This window comes from Ixodes scapularis, unplaced genomic scaffold (genome assembly GCF_016920785.2).
Source record: "Ixodes scapularis isolate PalLabHiFi unplaced genomic scaffold, ASM1692078v2 PGA_scaffold1__304_contigs__length_218370807, whole genome shotgun sequence".
NCBI lineage: Eukaryota > Metazoa > Arthropoda > Arachnida > Ixodida > Ixodidae > Ixodes > Ixodes scapularis.
The window spans coordinates 198,061,811-198,084,943 of NW_024609846.1; the positions used below are offsets into that span (position 1 = coordinate 198,061,811).

Below are 23,133 nucleotides of genomic sequence, written 5' to 3' on the forward strand. Positions count from 1 at the left end.
TTACGAACGCCACCCTCGCAGTATTTTCTTAGCCGATGAACCATAGTTTCAAAGTATGCGCCGAAAATGTCCATACGTTATTCGTGACCGTGTCCGAGTTCAACAACGGATCATCATGTTACGTCGGTACTCGATGATCCTATCCTTTTTGCCGAAGTGTCCAAGTTTATTGGGGTGTCTAACTCACAGGGATGTAATATAAACGTTTGAGGCGAGTGTTTCTGTTCTATATATTGTTGAGGCGTCGGTATAAGGTCATTTAATGGGGGATGATCGTAACGGGCATCGGCTCACCGAGCTCGGACTTGGCACGGGTTCTACTTTAAGCTCTACCGCCATTGGCGGTACCGCGGAATGTGAATGTCTTTCCCGCCATTGACATGCATTCTACAATGAATGTGAATGGTAAAGCTTAAAGCAGAATCTGTGCCGAGCTCGAGCTCAGTGAGTCCGTGCCCGTTGGCGATGTGACTTCTTCCTTAGAATATCCCCCCACCGTTTCCAGCGTCGACCATCTGCCCCGTGTAAAAAGAAATATTGGTGGCATTAGGGCTTCATGCGGCTGATGTGCACCACGTCCGAAGACCAAGAACATTGGTCATGGGACGGCGTTACAAACACGACTTCATAATTAGTTGAGAAGAGTTAATTGTCGGACAATACGAAAAGGGCCAACGATCTGTGGAAGAACTTCTCGCATTTGCCCGGTGCGCGCTGGCGAGTACACAAGAGGACTGTTATAGGCAGCTGGGAGGTGGCAGTCGACGTAGCATAGTTTTTTTTTTAGTGTTGAGGTTTTAAGTTGCGGATATGGGCGAGTTAATAGTCGTTTTCTTCTCCTGAGATAATCTCCTCTGCGCACGGTTGAACGAAGTGGTCAAGTCAGTAGGGCAATATTGTGTCAAGAGGCGTGAGTGGTTCGGAGACGTAGAGCAGACACTAGTAGACTGTCGTGCAGCATTGTATGCGTAGGCTACGTAGGGGAGAATGGTGCTCCAGTCATCGTGATGATCGGTGACATACATCCAATCCATGTCAGCGATAGTATGGTTGAAGCGCTCGGTTATTCCGTTGGCTTGGGCGTGGTAAGCTGTTGTAATGTTGTGAACTGTAGAAGAAAGGAGCGGGACATCTTCGAGTACGTTGGATAGAAAGGGAGTGCCTCGATCGCTCATTATGTATTGTGGGGCTCCGTGACGCATCAAAATCGAGTGGATAAAAAAAAATGTGCGACTTCATGGGCGCTATAGCGGCCGGAACAGACGCCGTCTCCGCATAGCGGGCCAAATGATCGATAGCAACAAGTATCAATTGGTTGTTTCGGGTGGATTGTGGAAATGAAACAAGGAAGTCGAATTCGATGCGATTAAATGGGCGGTGTTGTTGAGGAAGAGGTTTAAAGACAACCAGGAGGTTTTGAGGCAGGACGTTTCTTGGTCTGGCAGGAGTCGCACGCTCGGACGTACTTGTTGATGCTGATGCTGGATAAAGTCGCAACACTGCTGTATTTGTATTAAAACCGACCTCGTCAATAACATTTGCGACTTCTACGTCGCTCAACTAAGCTTTCTTTTTTTTTTCTTTTTTTTTTTTACGCAGTACCTCATCAACGTGACTTCCGTGGACGACTTCCCGAGGTTTTCATTCAGAGGCCTTCTTCTCGACTCGTCGAGGCATTTCCAGCCCGTCAAAGTGCTCAAACAGAACTTGGTATGTATAACCCTCGCCTTATGCAAAAAAGAGTGACATCTAGTGTACTAATTATCAATTATCAAGTTTAGGCCACATTGCAAGATGGATATTTTCACTCGAGAGACACAGGTCGCGGCAGCAAAGGGGAAACCGAAGCCTGAAGGGCACCCACTTTAAAAATTACGCCCTCTTACGGACAGTCTAAAAATACTGCAAAGTGGCGAGCGCAAAAACAACAGAAATGGCAAGTTTATCAATTATATACAGTCTCCTGGAAGTGAGTGTTAAATCAGTATCCTAGAAACTCACTTTAATGCAGATGCGCCTCATTCACAAATGAAAGATGCAAAAACATTCTAAAATGACTACTCCAAGTGGTATGACGATATCTAAGATTTTTTAAGTGGCCTTTAAGTTAACCCGTTTCGTGTGTGTTTACTCCGAACCACAGGATGCCATGGCTTACAACAAGTTGAACGTCTTCCATTGGCACCTCGTGGACGACCAGTCGTGGCCTCTCCAGATGGCTGTGTACCCCAACCTCACGCAGGTACAAATGCCGAGTAATTCCAAAAAAACGTGCTGGGCTTTCCACGTTCAGTCAGCACACGGCATGTTGACAGTTGCCCTGTATACACGTTTTCAGAGTGCATACTCCCCTAAGCATGTTTACTGCCGCAACGAGGTTCAAGACATCATCGAGTACGCGAGGCTCCGGGGAATCCGAGTCATCCCGGAGATCGACACTCCTGGACACACGCAGGCACTGGGAAAGATCTTCCCCGGTAAGCTTTGCCAATCTCCACGTTACTTGGACGGACCGTCGGCTGCACTGTGTGTGCTGATCACTTCTTAGCCTTGTGCATGCTCACGTGCAGACCTTCTGACCGCTTGTTACGGCAACGGAACCCGGGGCACGCCCAACTACCCGGAGCACGCTGCGTTCGAAATGCTGGACCCAACGCAGAACTACACGTATGACGTGATGAGAGACATCTTCCAGGAGGTGGTGGAGACCTTCCCGGATCCGTACGTGCACCTGGGAATGGACGAAGTCTACTACGCCTGCTGGTGCGTACTGGTCGACACATAGGCGTGTCTGTGTTTCCAATACTACCTAAATATATTAACAGCACAGACGCCGTCGGTTGTCGCACTCATCATGGGGAGGACTTGTGCTCCTGTGCAGTGCGACAGCTCCTTACGGTACCAAAAGCATTCTAAATCTCTCTATTTAGGAAGTGAGAACGGCACGGCGTGTGTTTCCAACTTTTTCGTGCCTTGGTTGTGCGTGCACAATCGAAGCTCGTGAGACCGTAAGGCGTTATCGAAAGTAGGAAGCTAGCGCTGGAGATGAAACCCCGCCCTTCTCACTTTGCCAGTCAACGAAACACAAAGTCGACGACGGAGAATAGTTTTAAAAATAAAGATTTTGTGTTTTTAGACTACAATTATCAATTTCGAACTGTACATAATATCGTACACCGCGCGACACTGCTAACGAGAACGCGACATCGGCACGTTGTCGCATTTTGCTTCGATAGGCATCTGTGGGCTTCGGATTTTACCGCTTAGCTTAGTGCCGCGAATTCGCATATACCTCACCGCATCGGAAGTTTTTGGTGATGTTCGAAAAGACCTCCGAGAGAAATAAACAAAATCGGGCAATTACTCGTTTTTAATGGTGTTTCGCAGCGTACATTTATCTACGTTTCATGAATATTTTGAGGGTTCTTTTTTTTTTTTTTTTTGTAGATAAACTTGTATTTTTTGCCATTTTCTTTTTTCGCGTGTATAGTGGTTTGACATTCCAAATCTTCCTCATTCTTGCTACGTTTACAGGAACTCTAGCCCCGAAATCGCGGCGTTCATGAAGGAGCAGGGCTTTGACGCCGTGAACCAAGTGGAGCAGTACTACGTGAAGAGGACTCTGGACAACGTTCAGAACCTCGGGGCCAAGTACATGATCTGGCAGGATCCCATCGACAACGACGTTAAAGTACGCATCTTCCGCTACTCGCGCCGCTTCGGTCAACTCCGTATACCAGAGCGTTTCTTTACTCGTCCAAGGGTCGTCCCTTTATTGAACCAAAACTCCGATGCCAGAAAAAGACTTCAGTTATTTTGTGACACTAAAGCCAAGGTCACACTGCTCGTACATCAAACAAAAGACAGCCTGCATACACGAATCACAGTTAGAATGCCGCGTGCCGAGGTTCCTCCTTGAACTCATTGCCACGCGGCATTCGAGGCACGAATCTCGCGGTGACTTGCGTTCCAATCTCTATGCAAACTGTCTTTTTTATTGACCCTTTTCCTGTTTCCAAACATGAACCGCTGCTTGCTTCTCAGGCGACTTCCAGCCACTCTGTCTTTGCAAGCCTGTCGAACTAGCTATGTGAGCAGTGGTAGAAAACATAAATGCTACACGGACAACAATTTCGTGATTTAGCGAAGGGCTTCGGCTGTACGATTTAACGTCTTATACCCTTGTTACACGGGCACACTTAACTGCAGTTATGCTGAGCCACAGTTAGCGCACAATACTTGCCGACAACATTCTGCGGCTATGCAATCAAAGCTATGGGCGAACGTGCGATTGAGCATCTTGAGCATCTATCGAAGCAGTGGAGGCGCGCTCTTCACTTATTATGGAATAGCTGTCCGAGAGTATAGTGCGGTATCTGTGGTGCAGCGCAACAGCGGTTAAGCTGAGTTAACCGCGGTTAAGTGTGCCTGTGTAATACCCCTATTACACGGGCACACTTAACCGCGGTTAACTCAGCTTAACTGCTGTTACGCGGCCCCACTGATACCGCACTATACTCTCGGACAGCTATTCCATAAGAAGTGAAGAGCGCGCGTGCACTGCTTCGATGAATGATCAAGATGCTCAAGCGCACGTGCGCCCATAGCTTTGACTGCACAGCCGCCGAATGTTGTCAGCAAATATTGTGCGCTAACTGTGGCTTAGCGTAACTGCAGTTAAGTCTGCCCGTGTAACAAGGGTATAACAGGGGTATAGGGAGTATTCACTGGCGGCCATATCCGTGTGCGCTGCTGCTGAGCGCGTCCTGACGGCGCGCTTCCGCAGTCCTTTTGGAGCGTGCATTTAGCACCATCGAGGTTGCCGGTCTTAGCAGGCTATTAATGTGAGCTTGTTCTAAGCATGCGCTCTAAACATCGCCCTCAAATATGGCGTCCAATGAATACCTCCTATTAGAGGAGACAAGTTGGTTCATAAGAATATTCGAAAATTCTAAACAAATCTCGCACTTCTTGATTCTTTTGGCGTTTGCCTGAAGAACTGGTAGTTAAACGCTTCATCGATGTTTCAAGTAGCGGCGTTACGATGGGTTTTGTTCATTCTCTTTATAAACCGGAAGTTCGCTGGGACGTCAAAGGCTGGAGCACCGCCAGGTGGCGTTTACAAAGGAAAGGGTCTATAGGAGGTATTCACTGGACGCCATATTTGAGGGCGATGTTTAGAGCGCATGCTTAGAACGAGTTCACATTAATGGCCTGCTAAGACCAGCAACCTTGATGGTGCTAAATGCACGCTCCAAAAGGACTGCGGAAGCTCGCCGTCAGCACGCGCTCAGCAGCAGCGCACACGGATATGGCCGCCAGTGAATACTCCCTATAAGCAGTGTGACTCCGGTTTAAGGGTTGTGACGGGGAACTAAGGACAAGTTTCGCGTATTCCTTTGTTATATGTTTTACGTTGTCATATAGTATTTAAGTGAACCAGAGGAGGGGGTAGTAAGCTCAACGTGCGCTCACAGGTGCCGCACTTCGTGTCGACGCCACCAGAGGACCCCACTAAAGAATGGACTGTAATAGCGCGTGCTTCGCACTCCCTTTGCTGCGCTAGTAGCGTTGTCATCGTTGTCGTCATCGTTGTCGTCGTAGTCGATTTGGCACTGCACTTGATTCAACATACGCGACAGAAAACACGGGTAACATCTGAATGGGGAGTCAGTTCTCGCTACGAAACCGCCAAGTCAAACCTGCTCACCGAAAGCCCTCGGAACGCTCGGATTCTCCAGCCCATGCTACGGCAGCGCCGCTGCGTACATCCGGGACCTTTCCACGCTTGCCGCTTCACAGCAATGCATGGCGCGCATCGGCACCTGATCTCACTACCCCTCCTCTACCTTGATGTGTCTTAAAATGAATACATACATTGCTCAACGAAGCATAACGGATCAACGAAGCGCGTAGCCTCGTGCCTATGTGTAGTTACTCTAGCGGTGCTATAGTAACCAAATGACGGCGTCATGTGTTCATTCTAATCTCTAAAAAATCTGTTCTTGAAAGGTTCTTCAACGCCCAGTACTCTTTCAGCCTGTGAAGAACGATTTCGCCTCAAACACTATCGCCCCCTGGCGCACTAGAAAGGCAAATGGGCGATGAAGAACTCTTGTAGGGGTGCTTATAAAAGCTTTAAAGGCTGCAAATTATGCACAAACCAAGGAATCCCTAAGAGTTCTTTTTTTTTTTTACAAATATTCCTTTAGAGTGTAGGGGAGTTTAACTGTCTATGCTAGCTGTAGATGGTCCTCAAGCAAAGCAAATTGCGTTTGCTTTATCAAGGCCACGCGCTCCGCTGGTCTTTTTTGTTTGGTTCGGACTGTACATACATACTGTTACGAGCCCGAGAGAAAGAAAAACACTAATTGTAACACAAAAAGTACACCAAAGTTTCATTTGTTAGGTATATCTGCCATTGCTAGACTACTCGTGGAAGTTCAAGTATATGAAAGACCCATTCGAGGAGGCAGTTCATGGACGCAATGCTAAGCACGTTTTAGCCAGAGACACCTTAGTTTAAGAGAGATAATAGTACAAATCTTTATTTCCCCACCCCAAGCTAGGTCGGCCTGGTCAAAGAAAATCCAGCATAATCACCTAAAACTGCCTCACCAAGTGGTATTTGGTATTGGAACGTAAACATATCTGACAAAGATTTGTCTGGTTGGGTAAAGCTATATAGTTAAAGGGAATGAACTCCAACCAAAGCGCCTCAAAAAGTACAGCCCAACGTTTCGAAACGCATTTCGTTTCTTTATCGGGGTGACTAAATAGCACGGGCATGAAGCAGCTTTCTTCTCCTTCTTCTTCTTCCCCATCAAGATACCTTTTTTCTGCTTTTCCGGGTGTGCTTATTTGGCAGTTTTTCTTGCCAGGTGACGTAGGTCGTGGACGTACAAGGTTGGCAAGACGCCCAGACACCTGTTTATATTCCCCGGTGTAGGTCGAATCCACGTTGGGTTGAATGTGCTACGCCCACCGTGGCCAGGACTCTAGGAAAAGCCTTTTCCGGATATGTGGCTCCACGTCAAGCACGCGCGTGTTCGCGAAGTCGATTCGATAGTCGAGGCGCTCGCAGTGTCGGCGACGGCGCTGCGCTCATGATCAAATTTTTTGCACGTCGTTCTTATCCTGACGGAGTCGCTCTGGAAAGATCTTCGATTCGCCGATGTAGGAGGCAGGGCACTCTGCGCATGGATAACGGATGGATGGCCAAAAAGGAGATGAAAGATGCTGCATACCAGTGCTATTTAGTCACCCCTGATAAAGAAATAGAATGCGTTTCGAAACGTTGGGCAGTACTTTTTGAGGGCTTTGGTTGGAGTTCAATATTTCTAACTATATGTATATGGTATTGTTGAAAACTGTACAAATCTGACATTTCCGCGTTTTCGTGGCAGGCGGCACGCGACACCCTGGTTGGCATTTGGAAGGACACGTCACTCGATTCGAAGCTCAAGACGTGGCAAGAGTACATCATGCCTATCGCCAAGAAGGGCTACCAGATGGTGCTTTCAGCTCCCTGGTACCTCAACTACATCAGCTACGGGCAGGACTGGAAGAAGTACTACGAGACAGACCCAAGAGACTTCAATGGTGAGACACACTTGTGGGCTGAACACAGGGCTGGCCAGTATCGCGATACAAATGGATTGCAATAGTCGGCTCATTCAATTTACCTGCACCATCCCACACCAGTGCTAAGAAGTGTAGCGCGGGGCAGAAAAGTGTGGGGCAATGTACTCCCGGTTGTGTATTTAGATAGGCTATACTCGTAAATTGAATACAACAGTGCGTCCAGAGTGCAGCTGGTGCAGAAGATGCAATTAAATCTAAGGAGTCAATTATTTTAGAGATACTGTCGAGTACCTCAAGTCAAGTCAAGTCAAGTCATAATGTGTTTTTATTTGTAAACAAGATGTTACATAATAACACTTATTCAGACGGGGGTCCCAAAGTTTTCAAAGAAAACTGTTGAAGGGACCCCTTGGTAATAAAGGGTTAGCGATCAAGTTGGCGCCACTATATATAAAAGAAACAAAATTGGACAAAAAACTTAAAAAAACGAAACATGATTGCGGTATGTACATAATCAAAATATAAAAACAACTGAAAGAGAGGGAAGAAAAGCTAGAAAGTCGAGGAAAAATGAAGGGCACTATCAGTGTGTGTTTGTGTGTGTGTGTGTGATTGTGGGAAAGGTGTGCGTAGGAGAGAAGAATTAATCGGAGGGGAAGGGGGGGTAGGGGGGCATAGAAATTGTTGATGAATCATGCAGATAGTATATGTGCACGTATGGCTTGTTTAAAGATATAGAATGATGACATGGCAGTTAGGCTGTGTGGTAGGAAGTTCCACGTTTTAGTAGCAATGTAAATGAAGGTGAACGCGCCATAATTCGTTTGTATGCATGGTACAGACAGTGACGCTTGGGAATGTAAGCGCAGAGGATACATGGCATCTTGATGAGTAAAACTAATTCAAGAGCATGTTATCTGATTTGTGATTAACTTAAATGTTAATATTGCTATACGATAATCAAGGCATTGATGAGCTGTTAAAATGTTGAAGAAGCGGTATGCAAATTGAGCACTTTCGCGCTTATTAACAAACAGCACCGCTCGTAGTGCTGTGTTCTGGGCAATTTCTATGGGTTTCCGTATTGTTTTATATGTCAATCCATAAATGGATAACCCGTACGAAATGTGAGTATGAATACAGCTACGATAAAGCATTTGGAGGGTCTGTAAGGAAAATATGTGCCGTAGTTTATATAGAATTGGTATATTTCGATATATCTTGTTAGTGTTGTCTTTTACGTTTTGATGCCATGTTCACTGATGGTCAAGTGTTAGTCCTAAAAATTTAGTATGGTACACTCGAGTTAGGCTCATACCTCTAACTCTGTATCGAGATTCTTTTTGAAAATGAACTTATATTTCAGTAGTGAAATGCCATTTCGATGTATCGCCTGTATCGTAATAATCTGCAAGGCTTAGGTATTTAGTTACATATACCCTCCGAAAATCTACTATTGGTTTTTCACGATCAACTGAAAACAACCTTTTTGATGCAAGGGGTTCCAGAATTTAAAATTTGAACCCTGCGTATAGCCCCCTCTGCAGTAGGAAACCTGGTTGCTTAGTATGTTACAATCCCAAAAATTAAAAAGAGAAATGGTGGATTCATGAATCTTCACTTGTAAGAATAATGCACCTAGAACGCCCTCTACCTTTTTCCCTTTAGCAGAGCAAACAATGTAAAGGGGGCGAGGGGAGAGGAGCAAATCGTCAGTCATGAGGTGTAGAGAACTTTAGGAGGGGCGTATCTTCCGGCATGATACCTGTTCAGGTCCCGTGTGTATACGTTGTTCAACCTGTTGTCCTTGGTAAATCAGAAGCACTGAAAGGGTTTAGGACATACAAATTAAACAGGTAGATTAGTCTTGAAATCCTATGATCATATATAGGTTACCTAGTATATACACCAAGTTTCGCGTTTTAGAGCTCTAGTAATTGTACTAATCAACTAACGAATGTTGATTATTTTCGTCTGGCGACCAGGCAACACTGCTCAAGTTAGTCACACCCCGGTGGCGCGATCAGTACGCCTGCCCGCTTACGCCTGTGAGCTCGCTAACCAACCGGTGTAAGTATAAAAATAAAAATAAAAAATCACTGTCTCACTTGGGCTTACACGTTGCACACCACTTACTTGGTTTGTTCAGAGAACTCTTCGTTGCCAAACTTCGCGAAGCTCCTACGGGGCAAACAAAAAAGTGAGCTCACAGAAGGTACCGACGATATACCACACCGATGATGAGCCTGTAGCTCTCAAGTTCTGAGCAACGCTCCAGGCGGGAAAAATAGAATATTTGTAGCAGGGTGTCGAACCGAACCCGAACGGAAAACCGGATCAAAACCGTTAATTTTGACCAAACCGGAACAAAATCGAAACCGAAATCGAACGCCTCATATTGAACCCGAACCGGAACGAAACCATAATCTGATGTGGCGGTTACCGGTTCAACGAAAACGGTTCACGGCCAATTGTGCCAATAATTAGTCTAAATGTGAAAATTTGTAGGCGTATATTTTTCTTACGTTGCCAAGACTAATCCTACATACTGCAAAATATTTTTACATTTCGTGTTTATTGCACACGTAATAAAAAATATATCTTCTGGAGAACTCCAACTTTCCTTTGTTTCTTGGATCGGCCCTGGCGGTGCGGTAGCGGTGGCGGCGGCAATTTCAAGGCACCGCTTGGCCGCTTGGCTACGAAATGTCCAAGTGTCGGAGCGGATTACGCCACTGTAGGCAAGGAGGCCTACGCGTCCGTGGATATTTGAGCTCAAGAAGGGCCGTAGTTGCAGTCGATGAGCCATTTAGCCAATCAAGCACCGAGAGTGCGCCACGTGACCATCCGCTTGAGTGCAGCGCCACCCTGAAGGAAGGGGGGACAAGTACCGCGCTGCATCGGCAGTATAGTTGGTAGGGTTGCCTGTGGTTCATTTCAATGAAAAACTATTTTCTTCTACGTACTCAAAATGTTACCTTACAAAAAAAAAAAAGATGGGTTGTCGGAGGCAACGTTACCGCGGCGCGTCAGCGAATCATCGCCGACGCGCCGCGCACTGGATGGAGACAAGGCCGACGAGGGGGGGGGGGGGGGGGGAGGGAGGGGAGGGAGGGGAGGGGAGGAGAGAAAAAAATGCGTCTTTGTTTATTTTTTTTTTTTTGTATGTTTGGCAGGCTAGTCAGGCCAGCATGTCGCCTGTTCAACCATTTTCTCATTTTCGTCTGAAGTCCTCTTTCATCGTCTTCAACTGAGCATTCGAGAAACGTCGTTCGCTGTGGTGGCATTACCGGAACCTTGTTCGGTGGCTGACAGGTACAAATGAGCCGGTCTGAGTCTCTGAGACCGGGATATTTGCATAAAGCTTTGTTTGCGACAAAGCATCGCCACGAGATTTTTAGAACAGCGTTTTTCCGCCGGGACCTGGAGCGCTGTCTAGATGCAGTCACATTTCATTATACGTGCGTGTTCACGTGCCCGGTCATCATCAATCGTCTGAACAACTCGCATACAGAGATCATATACGCAAACCAAGCACACAGAAACACAACCGTGAACGTATGCTGCCCCCATTTTGTTTTCTTTATTGTGCTACACCAATCACTGGCGCCGTCGATTTCTCTTCCGCCTTTTAGAATCGCCTTTTTGAAAGCGCGCGCTTAATGATGACTTTGATGGAACAGCGCGGATGAACAGTCACACTCGCATGCACACAAAAGGAGACAGACTCGCAGCGCTGACTTACAACTCAGTCCTATATTTCTTCTTGCTCAAATCTTCAACTTCTTCACAGGTTGACTACACCCCTCTTAAATAATTTGGAGTGGGCCGATTGATAATGGAGGAGTGGCTTTTTCCCCCTTGGAGCGTATGTCCAACAAGTATGCTGAGAAAGAAAACACAGTCTGAGGTCTAAGAACCTTAGGGACCCTTCAACCGGGAGTTCATGGGTTATGTCCAAATGATCCGAAGAATTCTTAAATATCGAGAGGACATTGGACACAGTACTTGAAAAGTCGTTGTCATCAGGGACCAAGAAAATCAAAAAGTCATCTACGTAGCAGATTACTTTTAGTTAAGAGGGGTGTAGTCAACCTGTGCCTTAAAGATGCCATCACAAGGTCATGCCCGTATACTGTAAAAACCAGCTTTGATGCGCAGATAGCTAGGCTACTATCAGGGGGGTACTCTAATCGCGTATTAATATCTGTCGCAGAGAAACTCCTCCAGAAAATCAAAAATCCCAATTTAATCCAACGTAACAGGAGGGACAGAAGCCAAAGGCCAGCGGTTGTGCCTTATATTCACCACATTTCTCATGGTCTTAAAAAGATAGGCAACCGCGTAAACATTAACGTAGTATGTTCGGCTCCATGCAAGCTCTCTAGCTTATGCAAGAAGGTCAATTCTTCCTCCGATAGGACATTAGGTTGTACCAAAAAGCACCACTCCCGGTTTGTTCCATGCTCTGAACGGGTGGTTTATGCCATTCCCCTCTCATGCGGAACACAGTATGTCGGGCAGACCGGGAGGTGTCTCAATGACCGGTTACGAAAGCATCATTACAATTTTTCGGGTGTTCGGCGGACCTGAATAACTGCACTGTCATTGCCAGAAGTGGTAATCAGCTGACAAGAGAGATTATCGAAGCTGAAAAAATAGCCAGATTGGACAACCAATGTATTAGTGTATCATCCTTACCTTTGTCAAAGAAAGAATTGGATTATCTAGAGATAGTCATCAAAGCACCAATGGTGATGAGAAATTTGTCGCTTAATTTTTAATTTAATTTTTAATAGTATTTTTAGTTGTCTTTTATTTATTTAATTATTAGTTATTTACTAATGTTTATTGGCTATTTGGTCTCTGGTGTGTAAAAAATTTTAAATAGTTCTCATTAACGGCAAAGGTGAAGAAGTTGAAGATTTGAGCAAGAAGAAATATAGGACTGAGTTGTGAGCCAGCGCTGCGAGTCTGTCTTCTTTTGTGTGCATGTGAGTGTGACTGTTCATCCGCGCTGTTCCATCAAAGCATGAATTACCAACTTGCCCAAGCATCCACATTAAGGATGACCTCAGCAATAATTTATTTTATTAGAATTATACTTTTTTTCACTAATATGATTGCTTAGAGTTAATTATGAGCGGTTCAAGAAATTAATCTCTTAGTAAAAAGAGACCATTCAGGCTGCAATTATTTGCGGCAGTCGGCACAACCTGGTCCACTGCGCTTCATAGCCTATGCTTCCGCTTTTTAGCATAGCTAAGCATTTCTGTGGAATTTAAGAAGTGAATTCGTTTTCGTAAACAACTTCGATTGGTGTTCAAAGCGCTCGGGCACCCATGCGCCCATAGCTTTGACTGTATTGCCACAGAAAGTAGTAATGATTATTAACCCTACTACCTTGGCTAGTAGCATCCGCATTTACTGCCCGTGGAGTATTTGAGGCGAAACAGATAGTGAAAAGGTAGTAACGGCTACGTCGAAGTAGCAAGTGCTACAGTTACTATCTTTGTGCTCAATTTGTTCTAAGAGTGTGGCACACGAAAACCAACAGGGCTACTGACACCGAAACGTCAGCTCAGGGCCGTATAAAGAAAGCGAATGTAATCTTAGAGTTGAACGTAGTGGAAACGGATGTGACGTCACAGTCAAACTCTAGTCAGGTAACCGCGGGAGGCAAATAAATCATGGTTCGCATATTATATAAAAAAAAAAAAAAGCAACAGCGTTCTGAGGGATAGGACACATGTCACATTGAGTGCGGTTTCACACAATCTTCAACGATCATCTACTAGCCCAACCGTACCACGTTGCTAATCCGCATATTATGGCGTGGGGCGCTTTGGTGTCTTTAATCGCTTTGTAGTGGAATTAATGGCCCTATTGAATTAGCGTGTAGTCATTATTGTCACGAATATATATCTGTTAGCAAAGTAGTCCAACAACCTGCCTCGTCGTTGACCCATCCAGGCACCGACGAAGAAAAGGACCTGGTGGTGGGAGGCGAAGCCTGCATGTGGGGAGAGTACGTGGACGGCACCAACCTCATCTCCAGGCTCTGGTAAGCACCGAAAGTACAGCATCACCGCGCGCTGACTTTGGAGTACGCCGTGGTCTGGAGTACAGTGGCTAGGAGGCGTCTTTGACTGTTTGTTTAGTTTCACATCAAGGAGGTTATAATGGGAAGAAGGTCACGCCCATATTCTTCATATAAAGAGCGACCTGTAACGGATGTAGTGGTGGCCACAACGTGCCCCCTCAGTCTCTAGGCCAATGGGAAACTAAGTTAATGGCCGCCGCAACGTAAATACGGGGCAAACAACCGCGCTGTTATCACATTGCCTTGGCAACGCGGTTGTTTTCTCCATATTTACATAATAGCGTCCAGTGAATCGGTGTCGAACAGGTGAGACTCGGAGCCCAACACTTTTCTGGCCGGCAGGAAGTCGGCTCTCAACACCGCGCGCTTATAACGTCGTCTAGAGCGAGTCTTCGTAGCGCGGCTTTGAAAAGAGAGCATATCAGGCGCCGTACGCACGAACGCAGGGTCGACGATATGCTAGATTTGAACATATCGAAAATCTAGTCAAACCTTTCTGGGGATCCATGTCTCAAGCCAACCGAAGATATCTGCGGGCCGGTCGCCCAGTTGACAGGGGCCAATAGGAAGTTTCGTAGATGGTTTTCGCCCTCCCGCCACGCTCTCCGCAATCCGCTACGATAACCGGAACTCTACAGTCAAGGCCATCGGCGCGCAGGCGCAGTAGCGGCCTCTTCGTTGCGGAGGGTTTAGCGGGGAGGGAAACGCGGTCTACGAAAACTTCCCAATGAGAGGTTTAGTCGGACCTACGACGCTCGACCCCAAATCCAAGTTACACGACACCCTCGATTGGAATTTGACCCCGATAACAACAGAAGATTTCAAGCTCGGCACTTTGTCTCGACACCGCATATTGCCTCGCTCCGGGGCAGCCAGGGATCGCCCATGGACTCGATGAAGCCCGCGATAAGTCCCAACTTTTGGTGTCTAGCAAAAAAAGGACCTTTCGCCGGTTCCGATTGGCTGTCCTCGTGATCTCGCAGAGTTGTTACTGACAGGCCGTGGCTTCTTGCTTCGTCATATTCCGTATGATAATAAGATGCTCGGGACTGACCTTCAAAAGGTGTTCGGCCTCCTTGGTGCGCATGTTCTAGGACGGTCGGGACCCGATGGATTCTGAAAAGCGCATCAAATGAGCCCCACAGGGAGAATCATTCTATGATTGTTCTCTTTCGCAGGCCTCGTGCTTCGGCGGTTGCCGAGCGACTCTGGAGCAGTGCTGAGTTCAACGACACCGACGACGCCAGCTTCAGGCTGGACCAGCAACGCTGTCGAATGCTCCGGTGAGTCAGTGTGCACGTCACACGCAGCTACTAACTTGCACAAAGAAGTCAGCGTTTCCCGCATCGTGCCTGCGCGTGCGCCGTGCCGACAGTAGCGCCAGCTCAGCCATCAGAGATACATGGCTTGCACCTGACGTCGTGGCACCCTGCTTCTGCTCATTCCTATTAGTTCGTGCCAAAGAAGAACAGAACTGCAGTGGAAAGAAAAAGGGACAGACAACGTCTCAAACTCTGCTAAACACTTCATTGCCTCTACGTCTTATATACACCTCCCCCGGACGTCGAACGTCGCCACCACCACAACGGTTGATCACTGAACTACGAACAATACACCGGAATGACAATACACCGAATCGCAACCAATACATAAAAAAGCGGTATGCAAAAAGAAACACAAGCTCGTCACCACCGCACCCGGAAGGACTTCGACGCGGACAATGTAACACCAGCGCTTGGAAACACAAAAAGACCGCCTCTAACTTACCCCGCTTTCCCCGGAACTGAACCATGAATCACAACCAGTCGCCAACAATGCCCCCCATTACGATCCCGAACCCAACAATGCAAACAACTGCGAAGCAGCCGCCTCCCCTTCTACGTTCACCCCACACTGGGTCTTTACTGTCGAAGAAACTTTTTTGACTCACTTCCAATTTGCAGTGACGCTTGGCTAATGCAATTTCTCGATGTTTTTAAGCGAACAGTTTCTCGCACCACACGTCTCATCTCCTCACGCTCTTTGCGTACGATTTCTGTCTCTGACCAGTTCGCTGTACATGCATTACACTCCTGGAGATGCCTCGCTAGTTCAGAGTTTGAAGCGTTAATCCGCACATTCCGTTTATGTTCTGTCAACCTATCGTTAATGCATCTTGCAGTCTGACCAACATATTTAAAGCCGCATTCCAAAGGAACTTCATACACTACTCCACTGACACATGGAACAGATCTGTCGCGATACATTTTTTTACATTCTTTCTGTCCCGCGTCAAAAGAAGTCAGTTTAGCTTGTTTGAAATCGCATGTGAAAACGGTGGTTAACCCCAAATCTCTCTGCACATGCCTTCAAGTTATGCGAAATTGCGTGAAAATATGGAATGGCAGCCCGTCGGATCTTGACATTTCGCTTATCTTCGATTTGTCGAGCAAGCTGCCGTTTCATGAAGGATTCTCGATAGCCGGCCCTCTCCAGTCTTCCCCATTGTCTTTGAAAAGCCTCTCCAGTCTTCCCCATTGTCTTTCAAAAGACAATGGGGAAGCATGTGAAAACGGTGTTAACCCCAAATCTCTCTGCACATGCCTTCAAGTTATGCGAAATGGCGTGAAAATATGGAATGGGGGGCAGCCCGTCGGTTCTTGACACTTCGCTTATCTTGCTTATCTTCGATTTGTAGAGCAAGCTGCCGTTTCATGAAGGATTCTTGATAGCCGGCCCTCTCCAGTCTTCCCCATTGTCTTTGAAAAGCCTCTCCAGTCTTCCCCATTGTCTTTTCAAAGACAATGAGGAAGACTGGAGAGGGCCGGCTATCAAGAATCCTTCATGAAACGGCAGCTTGCTCTACAAATCGAAGATAAGCAAGATAAGCGAAGTGTCAAGAACCGACGGGCTGTCATTCCGTATTTTCACGCCATTTCGCATAACTTGAAGGCATGTGCAGAGAGATTTGGGGTTAACACCGTTTTCACACGCTTCAATCGACCATTTTGGCGCCGAAACAGATACGGTGGAAGGGGTTTCAGGGATGCCACCCCCGTCTCCCAAGCGGACGCGCCGCGAATTACTAACGAAGTTAACATGCGCCTAGGTCGGGACGCGCTACCTGAAATCACCGCTGAGGAATGGTTGTATAAAAACAATATTAATTATGCTGCAGAACCTTGTAAACTAAATATTTTAGAAAACATCACGCGCCCTTCATTTTGTACTAAACTCCAATAAAAGTTACTACAAAAACAGTTTTTTTCGTTGGTTTTTACGCAAAACATGCTTTCTAAAAGCTCAAGGTGACCACAGTACAGACAAATGATAAAGAGTGGCGCTGTTGTCGTATTTAGCTCGGTCTCGGTGGACGCCAGTGGGCCAGGTTTCAACGGTGAGTTTCCTAACTGAGGGTTCTAGTAACGTTGGTACGTGGTAACTGCGAGGCCACCACAATGGCCGCCGCTGTGACGTCAGTGCAAGCCATCTATCCGCAACTCCGACGGCGTCCATTTCATCCCTCTTTTCCGTTTCATACTTGAAACGCCAGGTCACACCGTTTTTTGCTGCGCACGATACATCTTCTTTTTCTTTTTTTAGTAAAGGGTTTTTTTTTTGCAGTTGATCGAGGCGACGCAGATTTAGTAAAGGCTTACGACTTAAAAGGCAGCGACTGAAAAATAAACGTTAGGGAAGCAAAGATAACTAAGCACAGTAACGTGGTAATTTGAGCTAGTTGTTACTTCAACATGACAAAACAGCGCACGGAACGAACACGGAGGAGGAGAAAACAACAGATAGAACGAAAGGGCGCTGTTTCGTTCTACCTGTCTTTTCTCTTCCTCGGCACTCTACTGAACCGGAGTCGAGGGACAAATAAAGTTTCGTTATTATTTTCCTTTCGATCTGTAGTGCACCGGGCTTCAGAACCTTTTGTGCGCAGAAGGTAGTGAAGAGTGGCCAACAGTCACACAGGTCGAAGTTTTGCGGAATATACTCTTGAAATGTTTAACCTTATTATTGTTCTTTTCTCATCGAAGACCGTGCAGTTAACTGTTGAAATTAAAAGCTTTAGCTAGGTGCCGCGATCCGCCGTCTGGTTAAAAAGGTTCAGTCGTAGCTATCCATCCACAAATCGGATGAGTGGTAGCTGCCCGCGCTTATCTCCTTCGCATCTTTTTCGTATGGTGACGTCGCCTCATCGGGAGTCGCGAACACAGACTAGTCGTCAGGAACAATCACGGCAATTCCCCACGTTTATGGAATTATTCTAGACTTTACGGAGTTGCTAAATATTACGCAAAGTATAGGCGTAAATGGTAAAACCGAATTATTGCCGAGGGTATCTCGTCGTAACCGGTAGATAATAGAATTTTTTTTTGTAGACCGCAGCTTTGTAACCGCGCGGTGTGTTATAGGAAACGTCTCATAATGCAACGCGCGCCTCCTACTCCTCCCCTCCCCTCCTCTCTACCTCCTCCTTTTGCCTCCTCCATTTATCCTACCTGCTCCTCCTTCCTCCTCCTCTTCCCCTCCTCCTCTATCCTCCTCCCCACTGTACCCTCCCCTCCGTAGTCTCCCCTCATCCTCCTCAAGAGCTGCGCTTTAATTCGGCATTACAGGGAGCTGTAGACGTCTTTAATTTTTTCATCACATTCCTCGTCGGCATGGGCGTAACTGAGTAGGTCACCGAACCACGCCAAGTGTGCAGCTTTGTGGTGCGGATACCTGTACTGTCCTTGTGGACAGACCTAAAGTGAGTGGCGAACAAATCAGGCGCGCTCTTCGCATCGCTTCCCTGGGAATCCAGAACTATTTCGGACCTATATTTCTCCCTAGGCGCCCGACAGCGTGCCTTAAGAAATTATACGGATTTAGCGGTACGCTTGGCGATCCCGGTTGGATTAATATTGGTTCACATCGCTTTCTGTAGCTCTTGAATCCTTCCTCACACTGTTTAATGTTTCCTGAGCAAGAAGTCCTTTCTTCTAAGTAGCGGTTCTAGTTCACAGCAAAAGCAGTTAGAAAAGCTAGGTTTCTTAGCTTCCCGGATATTTCTTGTATGTCTGTTGATTTTGTCGCTTACATCGGAAGATTCCAGAACCATGGCCATCAGAACAGACGGCCAATACACACAAGAGGCGGTGGTATATTCCGATGTTCCCTCTCACAATAGTATAGACCTCTCCCCTCCGAGCCTTGGCGGATGCGTTGTATTCGTGTTTTTCGTAGAGTTTCGCCGCGGTTTCTTGCCTCATTTCGTAAAGTGTAGTGTGATACTTATATTTTATACCTATATCCATTTTATCATGATATTCACAAGTGCTGCAATTAAGTTTATCACGATTTGTTTAAATTCACCGTCGGCGTAAAAAATGCGTGGGAGGATGAAGCGGAGGAATCAGCGTTACAACTGAGCCACATTGAATATAAAGATGACTAAGACAGCACGAGGGATCGAAGGTGACTGACTTGTAAAAACTCAGGTTTGTTTACTAATAGTGGCCAAACATTCGCAATAAGAAGCGCGTATACTTATGATCGTGCATTTAGGATCGGAAGGTGACCAGGAGAAGTTTCTTGGCCATAGCTTTTTACAGGAAAGGAGCTGCGCCTCGTAATTTTACAAGAAAAAAAAACGACCTGTGAAATACTGAATGGAAAGCGCTGAATAAACATAGACGAAGAAGGGGACTTCGTCCTTGTTTATTTGGTGCTTTCCATTCAGTGATAATAATAATAATAATAATAATAGTTTTATTAGTACAAAATCATTCACATACATTAATTACTGCCTCACGAAAGCACTTGCGTGCTTGTGTGTGAGAACAGGCAGTCCATAAAAGAAAAACAAATCAAGCAGAAAAAGAAAACAGAGAAGAAAAAAAACAAGGGTAAAATAAACACATCTCAATTTTGACACCACATGTTACACACTTAGTTTTATGTAAACATTGCACCTTACCGCGAAATAAAAGGACAGATTAAATAAAATATGTCACACGCTTTCCGAATACGGTCAAAGCTAAAAAAAATAAACTGTCTATGCTGTTTGCCCTATACAACCATATATTTTACATTGCACTTCGCAGAAAGTTGGGTACACCTAGAAGAACACAATGGGTTTGTTAACAGAACAAAAAGCGACAACAAAAATGCATTTTCCCCTGTCCTCTTGATCTATGATATGTTTGCAATAGTACGAAAATATCTCGAACACAAAGAGAACACAAGACCACTTATATGTAAACATTCAAACGTAAATGTCAGAAAAAATATTAACACTCATTTTCACTTTTGCACGACGTTGAATCATTTCCTTCATTCTTTTTTCACCTCTGTTAAGGACGAGAGATCGAATAAATTATTTGGAAGATCGTTGAAATATTTAGGAACGTAATGTTTCCGCATTTTTTTCCCATAATTGATGTATATCCTTGGAATGTCAAACCGTTCTGTGTGCCTAAGACTTTTTTGATTGGTGGACTGTACTCTGAAATTACACGAGAAATAATATTTTGTGAGGACTTCGAACTTGCGTAGGTTATCAATGGTTAACAGGTCCAGGTTGGTCAGCTGCTTTCAAAGGTTAGATCCTCAAGGTGTGTGCCGTACGTAATATTTTTATCATCCTTTTAATTAGGTTATCTATTTTTTGTACTTTGTAGTTTGAGCAGAATGCGTAAACTGTTATCCCATACCTTAATTTAGATTCCCCTAGCATCTGGTAAATCATTCGTCTTAAGTTAATATCTGCACAACTTCGTAATTTATAAAGGTACAATGAAATTAACCGAAAATGCCTAAGTAAGTAATCGACATGTAGATTCCATGTTAAGTACTCATCAAAGTATATACCCAAGTACTTCGTTTCCGTAACGTAGGGTAGTGGTAAACAACGACACTGTCTGCATATCGTTGAATGCAAGTAAAGAGGCTCTGTAAGATTAACGCCTTTTTGACGAGTTCTAAAGCACATCAAATGTGTTTTTTCTCTGTTCACAAAAATACAATTTTTTGAAAACCAGCTCATTATTTGTTTTATATCCGCCTGCAGAGTTGAGACCGCAGTGAAGTAATTTTCATCTGCCAAGACTAAAGCCCTATCATCAGCGTACTGATAAATGTTGGACTTTAAGGGCAGCAAGGCGAGATCATTAACATATACATTAAAAAGCATGGGTCCCAACACCGAGCCTTGGGGTACGCCGTAGTTGAGGTACAAGGCATCACTTGTATCATCCCCAATTCTGACTTTTTGAGTTCTTTTGGAAAAGTAGCTTCGAAACAAGTTGAGAAACGGCCCTCGGAAACCAATTCTTTCCAGTTTATTTAGCAGTATTGTGTGGTCAATTGTATCGAAGGCTTTCGTTAAATCTAAGAACAGTGCGAGTACTATTTGCTTCCTGTCTATGTTGTCGTTCATAAAGTCCGTTATATCTTCGAGTAACAGTGTCGTGCTTTTTTGTTGTCTAAAGCCGTACTGACTGTTGCCAATTAATAAATACTTCTCGCGAAAGGATGTCATTATTTTTAAGACAAACTTTTCCATGCTCTGCGAGATGACAGGCAGCAGCGCGATTTTTACGGTCTAGTTTACATCGAGCCTGGTGACTTGGGACACCCTCTACATATTCGGTTGGTCGGTTTACTTAAACATTTTAGGGTACCGTGGTCGTTCCCATTGTGACAGTATTTCGAGTGATTTATTAGAAATAGGACCGTGCTCGGTCCCATTTCGATTCTTTATCCAACCAGTTCGATCCACTTAATTTGTTATAACTAGGGCTCCGTGTTTTCGGATAAATCCGAAAAACACCGAAAAACACCCGCCGGTAAAATTTTGGCAATTCGGATTTATCCGATAAACTCCGAAATATTATGTGCCCTTGCCCACCCACCCCCCCCCCTCCCCTTTTTTTTTTTTCCACACACACAAAAAAAAATCCTTTTTTTTTTTTTTTTACATTTGAGCAGCGCAGGATCAATGGTCCTGGGAAAATGACACCATAATTATCTTTCAAGTCTCGGACCGTTGTCAAAAGGAGATCTTATGGCTAGTCTCGTCAAGGTTGGTTCAGGGAAACAGGTCATCGTACCATTCGTGTCACGACAAAAGCCACTCTTTTGGTTTCCAGTTTGGGCCATGGGATTTGAGATTTAGAGGAAGGAGAGGGTATGTTTCTGGGGGTAACAGTGAAAGCAATGGACCATAGAGATTGTATAAAATAGGGAAGAGGGGCAGTTGAAACTGCTCTATTACATCCTTAACCACTCCACCTCGTGCGGCCGCGGGAAAGATTGACGGGATGACTACGAGCTTCCTTGTGGCTACTTCCGGCAGTTTATTGATTTTAAAGTATCGACGTTTATCGAAGTCACACTTGTGTGCGACTTTTTTCGTGGGACAAATTAGTATTGCCAATGGCACCAACGCCAAATTCAACTGAAGAAATCTTAATTGATACAAGCGCGTTTTATTTTTTACCTGGCATACGTTTACATCCGGTTATTATTTATTTATTTTTAATAAGAAACACTGCAAAATTAATCTCCGAATTTCGGAGAATTGGGAATTTACGAAAATTAAACTCCGATAAACACCGAATTTTCGTTACAAAATAAACTCCAAAAAACACCCTCCGATTTTCCCGAAAAATAAACTCCGAAAACACGGAGCCCTAGTTATAACACAAATGTTCTCGCTTAAGAGACTGTCACGAACAGCTTAAGCCGCGTTTTACAATAGCGTATGCAAAATATTTGGGTACGCAAAAGAGTGTCGTCTTCACGCGCCAATCCATACAGCGTTTGGTCTCGTCACATCCGCAGTATAGTGACGACGCTTCGCGCGTGTGCGTGCGTGCGTGCGTGCGTGCGTGCGTGCGTGCGTGCGTGCGTGCGTGCGTGCATGCGTGCGTGCGTGCGTGCGTGCGTGCGTGCGTGCGTGCTTGCGCGCAAGGATTTTGCAGACGCTGTGTTAAGACTCGCCAGTTCAGGGGTCCACAATATTTGACGCCGAAAAAAATCCGTCTGATTAAAAGTCACCCGAGTTCAGCGTTGTCGATAGCGAATAAAGCTTTACTTTTAGTCTCTGGCGACGCCCAAAATTTACAACTTTCCGAGTTACTTCTGCGTATTTTAATTTTATTTGGCCAATTTTACGGAAGACATTTGTCAGACTTAATTTGACGGGCCTGTCACTTATATGATCATATCTTGGGTACTCCGTAAGAAAATTTTTCTAGACCAATATTATGAAATGCTGTTAATGAATACTTTAGCAGGGTTGATCATTAAAAAAAATGTTTCTCGGCCTAGGTCGGACTATCGAAATATTTATCAAGTACTCAATATATTTTTTTTTCTCAATAAAACAGGCCGAGACAATATTATTTGTTTTCATAAATACCCCGCGTCATTATACAAACTTTAGTCTGCGAAGTTCACTAAAAGTTGGTTGT

At 45.3% G+C, this 23,133-nt stretch overlaps 1 protein-coding gene across 1 annotated transcript in view; it reads left to right on the forward strand.

Moving 5' to 3' along the window:
- The window catches only part of LOC120836302 (beta-hexosaminidase subunit beta), a 207,811-nt gene that overhangs the window by 179,726 nt on the left and 4,952 nt on the right, over window positions 1-23,133 (forward strand). Inside the window, exons 5-12 of the mRNA XM_042291041.1 lie at window positions 1,600-1,710; window positions 2,144-2,242; window positions 2,339-2,477; window positions 2,571-2,763; window positions 3,535-3,691; window positions 7,407-7,602; window positions 13,558-13,648; window positions 14,866-14,970. Coding sequence (XP_042146975.1) covers window positions 1,600-1,710; window positions 2,144-2,242; window positions 2,339-2,477; window positions 2,571-2,763; window positions 3,535-3,691; window positions 7,407-7,602; window positions 13,558-13,648; window positions 14,866-14,970 — 1,091 coding nt within the window. The remainder of the gene's footprint in view (window positions 1-1,599; window positions 1,711-2,143; window positions 2,243-2,338; window positions 2,478-2,570; window positions 2,764-3,534; window positions 3,692-7,406; window positions 7,603-13,557; window positions 13,649-14,865; window positions 14,971-23,133) is intronic.